The following is a 10620-nucleotide window of genomic DNA, read 5'->3' on the forward strand; positions in this document are numbered from 1 at the left end:
TGTAGGCTCGAAACCCGTTTGGAGGGGTGCAGGAGCCCTGTTGACGGGCTTGGGAGCGTGGCTGCGAAAGGTGAGTATCGCTGAGTGGGTACCCCGGGCACCAGGCTAGTCGGCCGTGGTAGGCCAAGGGCCCATGGGGGGCCGGGATAGCGTAGTGGGCACGGGTGCGCCTGCTTGGTGCGGGGGCCCGGGGCGCCATTAGCCGCGTGGGCAGTGTTGTGGGCAAGGGTGACCCTCGGAAAGGGGCCCGGGAAGCCAGCCTGCCATGTGTGCGTTTCAGGGGAGGTGCCATGGGGGGCACTCCCCGGTGTTAGGGAGCTGGTAGGCTCGGAGGCAGTGTAGTGCCCGGGGTGCCATAGCGGGAGATTCGGCAGAGGGTCGTGCCTGCAAAAGGGGGCCACGTGTCCCAGCCATGAGACCGTGTGAGGGCACGGAGAGAAAATTGAGGGGCGAGGCCCGAAATTGTGAGGACACCAACACAGGCGACGGGAATCTGGGTTTATAGAACCAATAGTTTAAGCGAGAGGCGGTTGTTGAAAGCCCCGGGGTAGTTTAACAGTTAAATGGTTAGGGTAGATTAGGAGATGTACCCCTCCGCAACATCCATACCCTCGCTGTCGTTGTGGGCCGCTGGACCCACTTGGTGTTAAGATCGCCGAACTCTGGGGAGGCCATTCTGAGGCTTCGTTGGGCCTCGACACAGGACGCTAGCTCTCCCTTATTCCCCTCCGGGAAGGGAACGTAGGGGTTGGGAGTAGGCAAGGTGACAGGATAGGTTAGCCGAACAAGGACGATAAAGGGGGTTAGGGGACGATTTATAGTGGGGGAGTAAAAATAAAAACAACAAAAAAAATTAAGTTGGGGCTAAATTGGGGTTTGACAAATTAAGGGAGTGGGTATGTACAGTGACAGGCAAAGGCGATAGGTTGGGAGGGAGACAGGTAGGTAGGTCCGAGCCCGCCTTCCAAGTGGCCAGCACCACCGCACTCCCTCCACCAACTTCCACTGAACGGCAAAAGCTGGCCAGCTTCATCTGCTGGCTGTGTTGCTGCAAGGCCTGTGCCGGCCAACTTCATCTGCCGGCTGGCTGTTTTTCTTCAAGGCCTGTGCCGGCCAGTTCATCTGCCGGCTGTGTTTGCCTGCAGCGGCCTTCTTCTGCGGGCTGTGTTTGCCTGCTGCCTTTGCCATGCCATGCCCACTGCCCACGTTCACCAGCCCCGTTCAATTTTGCTTTGCCCCCCCCCCCCTGTTCATTTCCATGTGCGCCAGGATCATCAAGGCAACAGTTTGCAAGCTGCAAGAACTGCCCTGTTGGCAGCTACAACACGGGCCTGCAGTGGCGGCCCGTGCACCGTGTTTGCGTCCATCCAGTCATCCATCCATTCGTTGTGCTCATTGCGTGTGCCACTTGAGCTGGCACGGAGACTGCGTTGTGCAGCCCATGCACCATTGTGGTTCACTGCGTTCAGTTCAAAAAGGAAGGCCTTGGACTGCGTGTGAGCAGCCAGCCACGTTCCCTGTCACCTGCATTGTTTTGAGCCAGAGACTGCATGCGAGCAGCCTGGCTCCCTGCTAACTGCTTTTCTTTTGCAGAGTTCATTGATCCTGGGCCATGGTTTAGTGTAAAATTTGTAAGTTAAGGTTAAGATGTACTGTACATATGAGTGCGCCCCCGGCATGTTTGTCTTAGCGCCGGCAATTTTATTTAAGTCGTCCGTGTGAGTGAGTTTGTTTAGGTAGTTACGCAGCCCTCAGGTTATTTATTTTGGGGACACGAATACCATGAATGTCGCACTCAGGGATCCGTAGGTAAAATGTACTAGGGGAAAAACTACACATGATGGCACACGAAAATTTGACGACTCGGGACGAGTCTGTAAAAAGGGGAGGGGTAGTGTTGTGGTTACCAAATTCGCAAACCACCATTCAGGTCCCTTAGGTGAGATATCTCGGTAAGTATATGTGTAGTTAGGCCCAAACCCGTTGTCTAGTGGGAATACATGTCATTTATGCGTGCTGCGACTCTTCAGGATAGCCGTTTTTCTTTTACTATCTTTATTTTTGGACCAACTGCCATTGTTACCACCACCAACCACAACATCAACCACCCACCGCGGCGCCGCTTCACGTCACACCTCGCAACGGTCGCATCGCCACCGTTCTTGCGCCGCTTGTGGGTACCGGTGTTGGACTCGTGCAGGGCGCGCGTCGAACAGCGTGTACAAAACCACGGATTTTCAGCTCCAAAAACGGATCAAAAACGACACACGCCCACTTTTGTTCCGTCCAATCGGTGAGCGAGGGGCGATTTGGCCCCGCCTCCAGGGCGTTGGAGAGCGATCACTATATGCAAATTTATGGATCAAAATGCATTCACGCCCACTTTTTCTCGGGCCAATGGGGAGCGAGGTGAAAGGTCGAAGGCAGGGGGTCAAAGATGAGAGAGCGAAGCCACGGCGCTTATATAAGCGACCGCGTTCGTCAAGTAGAGAGAGTTAAGACTTCGCAGTCGGTGGAGTTGGGAAGAAGAAGCAAGAAGGAGTTGGTCGTCGTCGTCGTGTGCGTTGGAGTCGGAGCGAAGAGGACGGAGCTGTGGAGAGGCGGCGAGGGCAGACGAGGGGGTGCTCGCGTCGTGCCGGGAGCTGCACACCAGGGAGGCCGACGGCGCGACCTGGTCGGGGTGGAGACGCTCGTCGCGGGACTCGAGGCAGAGTAGAAATCCTCCTTTCCCCCGAGCATCAGCAACCCCCTCCTGTTCCCCCCCCGCGCTGAGATAGTGCGACCAAGGGGGCCCCTTTCCCACCCCCTACCAGACACTGTCCGCGAGGCCCGCGGAGTTGAGGCACCATCGCCGCTCCGCGTCTCATCACCAGACGGGTAGGCCCGACCCGGTCTCGGCCTCAGGCCCGCCTCATCCTTGAGGGTGTTCTTTTTCTTGGTTTTGGATATGTGTTGTCGGCGCCGTCTGTGAAGTAAAATTGTATAAGTGTTGCCGTGTGCTCGCGTAATCGGTATTAGATCTGCATTGTCGCATTTGCTTTTTGTGTAAAATTGCATTGTGTTTCTTTTTCTTTTCTATGTGCTTTTGGTGGAATTGAATATGTGTGCTTTCCGTTCATCGCGAATAAATGTGCTTTGTGTTGAACTGTTTCCCGCTTCGCTTCGTCATTTCTTTCATTGAATCCTCATCTTGCTTCACGTAAAGGGTTGGTAGTGGGCTGAATAGGCCCGATAATTAATCGAACCGTCGAGGCCGACGATAACACCGCTCGGTTATCCCGATAGTACGGAACGGGTCGCTTAAGTGGCCCGTGTCCGAAGTCGACCTGCGGCGAGGTGCGATCGCCCGGTCTACCCTCCGTGTGGGTACTTAGGTAGGTCGAATTTGGCGAGCAACCCTATCCCACGCGGGGGCTGATTGGCTCGATCGCGGTGAGACCGAAAGGTCCACCCCTGACTGGTTCCCGGCGTTAGTCCGAGAGGGTCACGACTGGATTGTCCATCCGGTGGGCGACGTGCCGCGATTCGAGTTACGTGGCCGTCAGCATGCCGGCGGGCGCGAATCCGTAACAATATGTATATATACGTATATATACATATGTGTATATATATATATGTATATATATGTATATATATGTATATATGTATATATATATGTATATATATATATATATATATATATATATATATATATATATATATATATATGTATATATATATGTATATATATGTATATATATATGTATATATGTATATATATATGTTTATATGTATATATATATATGTATATATATGTATATATATGTATATATGTATATATATATGTATATATATATATATATATATATATATATATATATATATATATATATATATATATGGGCACTTTCACAGTAAAAGTTGAGTTCAGGTGGTTCGGAACGTCTGTTTATTAAGTGGGTGGGCTATTTTACCATTAACTGGTGTCATCTACTCTTTCTCATAATATATGAGTTCACAGGAGCTCGTAAAATAACAGAAACAAATGGCATATTTTGACTTTTCTACCCAAATACTAGTATTTAGTGGGTAAATATTTTGAAGTTTTAATATTTTTTGGATCTGGGATGACGCACCTGAAACACCGGGTTTGACCCCATAATGACCTTTAGGGTGACCTTGAGGGGTGACCTTGACCTCAAATCATTGAAATAAGACCAGTATCAGATTCCCATACCCTGAAAACCCCTAAAACGTGGTATTATTCATGATTCTAGCCCTTTTGGATTTTTAACTAGATTTACCTCTAACCCGAGTGGCGGCCATATTGGATTTGGCCAATATGGCGGCCCCGGGGGGCGCCCATCTTGGCGCCCGTGAAAAATCGAAAAAGTATGGTATTGGCGATATCTGGGCCAAAATTGGTGCTTTTGGAAAAATGTGAACCAAACGGCCCCTTTTATGCCCTAACAGCCCTGACTATCCCTGGTTTGTAATACAAACACATAGGGAAAAGTCACAGGGGGGCAATCACATACTGGGGGACATTGTCATTAATCCCTATCTAAATAACACAGCACCACCCCCCCCCCCCCGTCTGGTGACATGTAACACTAAAGCTCACAGTTTCCCTACCTAATTACATCGAGATGTCTCCTACACATCTATGGGCCAAGCAACTCTATACGATCCTATCTTTCCTCTGAAATTCCTCCATCTACCCCACAAACACATATATATATATATATATATATATATATATATATATATATATATATATATATATATATATATATATATATATATATAAAAGAGTGAATTGGATGCAAATTGACGATTTACATGACCTTTACCTTTTCACCTATTGTCCTCAAAAACAATATGCTTCCAGCCTGTCACTACCTGTACCAGGTGGTTAAGTTTTGTGAAGATCAGAGTGCAAATGTGACCTGTAGGTGATTGACATACAGACAAACAAACAGACCAGACTAACCAATATACTTGTGAATCTTCGATTTCGCAAGTAACAAGCATACAGACAGGGGTGAAAACAAAACCTTTATCAACCTCTGTGCACAGGAAATAAATACATAATAAAATAAAATAAAATTAATGAAAAATAATTTGCTCTGATTCTTGGCTTTTGAAACACTGTATAATGGAGTTTTGTATATTGTATTAAAATGAAATCACTATTGACATTTCATTGTTGTGTTGCTTTGTTTTTTTTTTTATATCCAACAGGCAGCACACCTGTGTGGTATGTTCCCCACAAACAGTGGAATGGTTGCCTGTGTTTTCATCCCATCGAACACAGGTTTCCAAGACCAAGTCTTTCCAAATACTGTTGGAAGTCTTTCCAAACCAACATCTGAATCTGTCACCTTAACCACAGCATCATCAGTTTCCATTGACATCATGCAAGACCCAATGAGCCTAGCTGAACACTTGGAACTCCCAGCCAAGCCTGTTTGGAGGCCTTGGTAGCTGTTTTATATGATAATGTCACTTAATGCTATGAGAAGAATATGAGGTTCACATGTAAATGGTTGGGATTGACAAGGATGGAGAAATTGAATTTAGACCACTAAAAAGCTGATGTGTTTATCATCAGCATCTGAACAAGAATTTGCTCTGGCTTGAAAACTATATACATACTGTATTTACATTTCTCTCAAAATAATCTCAAAATTCGTTTTTGCTCCTGTAACAAAAAGGCTCTGGAAATGAAACTCAAGCCAAGATGGTGCTAATGCTACAAAACATTTTACATTATTTTGGTATGATGTGCTTGGTATTTAAGTTCGTTTTATTCTTATGACAATGCTAAACTTCTGTTCTTGGTTTTTCTCAATTATTACCCCACGCACACAAAGTGAAAAGTGGGATTAACCAATTGGCTCACTTCTCTCTGTCCTTCTGTCTACAAACGTCACTTTATGGTTGAAGAACAACCTAATTTCAATTGAATGTTTTATTTTGAACATGAATCGGAAAACAAACCTGTAGTTTAGCAGTACTTTGGCTCTGAATTTGTCCTGATCACGCATATGCAGAAAAGTGAGATAATCTTTTTCGTCTTTGTCTGTCTGGCAATCAAACAAAATTGAAAATCATTCCAAACAGGAAACTTATTGTTGTTAAGGACGTCATAAAGGACACATACAATAGGCACGAATACTTACTGGAACGTGTTAAATAAGGTGGTGTCAGACACTATGTCAACAGCAGTAAACTTTCCAAATTTTGTTTTTTCTAAGACCATTAAAATCTTTATTTTATTTCAAATGAATTATATATAGTACTTGAACACTACAGTCTAGAACACAATCCACCTTTTCAACACTTTCAAAACCCTCCGTTTAGCAGTATTTGGACAAAATATTATGGCATTTTAAATCATCCTGACCGACGAAATATGCCATTCGTGGACCCCACTCATGTCCTTGTTTCTCACGACAAGCATAGGCGAAGGTGTTCTATGAACTCCCAATTAATAATGGAATTACTTCAAGGAATATATGTAATTCATGTTTGTCAGTTTTATACTTTGACGAATATCGTGAAATTTCAATATGATATACAGTGCCGATAGAAAGTCTACACACCCTTTCAAAATGTTCACCTTTTTCCCCCTTATAACTTGGAATTAAATTGCATTAAATAAGACTTTTTCCACCTTTATTTATACATCGTAACCCACAACTTCCAAGTGATAAACAAATTCCACAAATTTCAGAAAATTAACGAAAAACTACAAAACTGGAATATCTTGGTTGGATAAGTGTCCATCCCCATGAGTTAACATTTGGTGGAAGCACCTTTGACAGCAATTACAGCTGTGAGTCTGTTGGGTTAGGTCTCGACCAACTTTGCACACCTTGATTGGGCAATATTTTCCCATTCTTCTATGTAAAACTGCTCAAGCTCAGCCAAGTTGTGTGGGGAGCATTGATGCACAGCAATCTTCAAGCCATGCCAAATATTTTCAGTTGGATTTAAGTCAGGGCTCTGACTGGGCCACTCAAGGGCATTTATCTTTTTGTTCCTTTGCTCTTCCAGTGTAGCTTTGGCTGTGTGCTTCGGGTCGTTGTCATGCTGAAAGGTAAACTTCGTCCCAATTTCAGCTTTCTTGCAGAGGGCAGCAGGTTTTCCTCTGGGATTTTTTGGTATTTCGCTCCATCCATTTTCCCTTCTATCCTGACAAGTGCCCTCATCCATGTTGATGAGAACCATCCCCATAACATGATGCTGCCACAACCAGGCTTCACAGTCGGGATGGTGTTTTTTGGGTGATGTCCTGTGTTGGGTTTGCGCCAAACATAACGTTTTGCATTTAGGACAAAAAGTTCCATCTTGGTTTCGTCAGCCCACAAATCTTTTTCCACGTGGCTTCAGAATCTCCGGAGTGTTTTTTTATACCTCAAATAGGACTCAAGGTGGGCTTTTTTGAGTAATGACTTCCTTCTTGCCACCCTACCATACAGGCCAGACTTGTGGAGTGCTTGGGATATTGTTGTCACATGCACACAGTTACCAGTTTTTGCCATAAAGGCATGTAGCTCTTTCAAAGCTGTCATTGGCCTCTTGGTGGCCTCTCTGATCAGTCTCCTCCTTCCTTGGTCATCCAGTATGGAGGGACGGCCTGATCTTGACAGGGTCTTGGTAGTACCATACGCCTTCCACTTCTCAATGATTGTCTTGACTGTGCTTCAAGAGATATTCAAGGCCTTTGAAATATTTTTATACCCATCCCCTGATCTGTGCCTTTCCACAACTTTATCCTTTTTGAAAGCTTTTGAAAGAAAGGTCTTTTGAAAGCTCCTTGGTACTGATGGTTGAGTCTTTGCTGTGAAATGCACCACCCAGCAGAGGAAACCTTCAGGAACAGCTGATTTTATTCTGAAATAACCAAAATCACCACAATTTAACACAGCTGGAGGCCAATTAGCTTGGTGTGTGATTTTGATGGTGATTGGTTACACCTGAGCTAATTTACAATTGCTATTATAAGGGGGGTGGACACTTATCCAACCAAGATATACTAGTTTTGTATTTTTAATTAATTTTCTGAAATTTGTATAACTTATTTTTCATTTGCAAGTTATGGGTAACAATGTGGAAGTAAAGGTGGAAAAAGACTGATTTCATGTAATTTAATTCCAGGCTATAAGGCAACAAAAGGCGAAAATTTTAAAAGAGGGTGTGCACTTTATTTCGGCACTCTGGGTGTTTGAAAAGGAACACAAACAAAGGATGTGTTTGCTATCAATATTCTGCAACTGTTACCCCTAACTGAATACCGAAAGCTCAGGAAGTGGAATGAAATGAAGACGGTCATACCAGATCATCGTCATAATAATCATCATCACACCATTTGAAAGCCTTTATCCTTGAGCAGGGGTCAGTTTTTTGCGGGGTCCAATCATGGTACCCTTTCTTGTGGCAATGTTTTTACGGCCAGATGCCCTTCCTGACGCCAACCCTTTAGTCACCTTCGACCATGCAGGGATAATTACCAGTATACTGGAGCTCATTTCACTGACCTTCAGAAGGATGACAGGCTGAGTCAAGCCCCTGATGCTAACTCAGCAGTCAGCGGGGCTTGAACTCAGGACCCCAAGGATCCCAAGCCACCACCTTAACCACTAAGCCACACCAGGCTCATACAGTCATACCAGATACGACGACTATATTTCTACTATTACTACTACTACTACTACTACTTCTTTAACAGGTCTAATTATTCCCACCTTCTTGTGTGGTTAGCCTAAGAGGTGGGGTGGGGATGGGGTTGACCCAAAAATGGGTTGAGCAGGCCTGATATTGGATTGGAGATGATTTGAGGAGGAATTTGTCATTTGTTCAGGATACTAGCGATAACTCGCCTACTCTTCATAAATTACTCGATGGGATCTTTACAGTCCATCAACTAATGCTAGCAGAAGGAACACCCAGCAATGTCTGAGCTAAGGTATTCTCAGCTATGCAACACCCTTCCTGTGAAACACCAATGTAACAGTTTATTGTGAGGTCGGGAATGAAACCCAGATAAAACGGCTCCACCTGTAAAACATCCTGTTACAGGTATGTGACGTGTACCTGTGGACGCTACCCAGCTACCAGCCATTGCTGAACAACTTTTAATAGTTTACGAACATTACGTTATAGTCGTCATTTCAGTGTCTGAAATTCTGTCCTTCAAAATATTCTCTTTCCTTGTCTAGCTATACTCTTTGTTTCACTCTTCTCAATTTAAGAAATAACTAATTTGTGACAACAGATTATTTAAGAAGTTTCGCACTGGAATATATTATATGTCCTTACAGTGGAAGTATTTCTCTATTTGTTGACTTTCACTGAATGTCGGGATATCTTCGGCAAAAGATACTCTTTGAAATGTTTTTTGAAAATATTCAGAAAAATGTCAGAGCATTCCCAGACCCACATTCCAGCTACGACATCATTGATGATAAACCAGTTATGTTTTTTTCATGTGGTCTAACTGTAATGCATTCCAGATCTCATAGAATGATAAATGTGGTTGTTAAACCGATATAACCAGTTTGAGAATGCTGATGGAATATTCTAAACAATTCTGATTCTGATGTGGCATACTCTGTTGCAGAGTATCGATGCAGACAACCCATTTTCTTGGCAAGGGTTATACTGGGTCGTTTGCCGTTGCCTTCTAGGCAGTAGTCATGGCAGCAGTTTGGAATTTGTTCAGGGTACCGGCGATAGCTTGTCGACTCTTAATTAAAGACACCGTGGCATCTTTATTGTCCACCAACTAATGCCGGCAGAGGGTACGCCAAGTTTAATGTCCATCCGAGGGCCGGCACACACATTTACCAATCATCCTGTCTGTGAAACACCGGGATGACATTTTACAGCTGAGTCAGGATTTGAACCCAGGTAACACAGCTTAGAAGTGAGTGTGCATTACCTCTTAGCCAGCCTGCCAGCCCTTTGAATAATTACACTATATTAAATGCCTCTTCTGTGTGAATGCAGGTGGTTGATTTTGAAGGTATATTTACGATTGGTAAAAATCTATGGGAATGTTGGAATTGAATGAGTCCATTTATGGGAAGGCACTGCGCGATTGGTAGGATAGTGGAGGATGGGGGGACTGGTGGTGGATGGTTAAGAATATTCATCACTGATTATGACATCATAAGACTCATGCATGGCATCTTGTGCTTTGTTTTCAAGAGATGGAAAAGTCATCACAAGTCTACCTTATTAAACAGTGCCTTAGCCTCTGTAACTTACTTTGCAGTTTGGGTTTTTATAAAACTGTCCTTGGTTTAGATGATTTATAAAACTGTGCGAGTATTTGTATATTTTTGTGCACAAATATATAATTTGTTGTTACGCATTTGCCTTTTTTCTTTGAAGACAATGAAAGCAACAACTCGATGTAGATAAAGACGTCACAGAAAACATTTCATCCTTTCATAAATGACAATCATGAATGTTAATTGAAAAGCTTCTTTTACATCATGATTTGAATCCAAGCTTGCAGATTTAGTCCCAGTGCTGTGGGTAACGTTACTCAAGTTACCTCCAAACCTGCACGTATCTTTTTACATGATGAGACCAAGGGAAACGTCACCAGAGGCACCAAAACTGCAC

General features: G+C 44.1%; 1 protein-coding gene across 1 annotated transcript in view; it reads left to right on the forward strand.

Annotated features, from left to right (window-relative positions):
* LOC147028123 (transcription factor HES-4-like) overlaps positions 1-10252 on the forward strand; it is a 42166-nt gene extending 31914 nt beyond the window's left edge. The window contains exon 5 of the mRNA XM_085878220.1: positions 5224-10252. Coding sequence (XP_085734346.1) covers positions 5224-5466 — 243 coding nt within the window. The 3' untranslated portion in view covers positions 5467-10252. The remainder of the gene's footprint in view (positions 1-5223) is intronic.
* Positions 10253-10620: the final 368 nt, after the last annotated feature.

The sequence above is a fragment of the Eptatretus burgeri genome, chromosome 4 (assembly GCF_056783735.1).
Source record: "Eptatretus burgeri isolate ZD-2024b chromosome 4, Ebu_testis_v1, whole genome shotgun sequence".
NCBI lineage: Eukaryota > Metazoa > Chordata > Myxini > Myxiniformes > Myxinidae > Eptatretus > Eptatretus burgeri.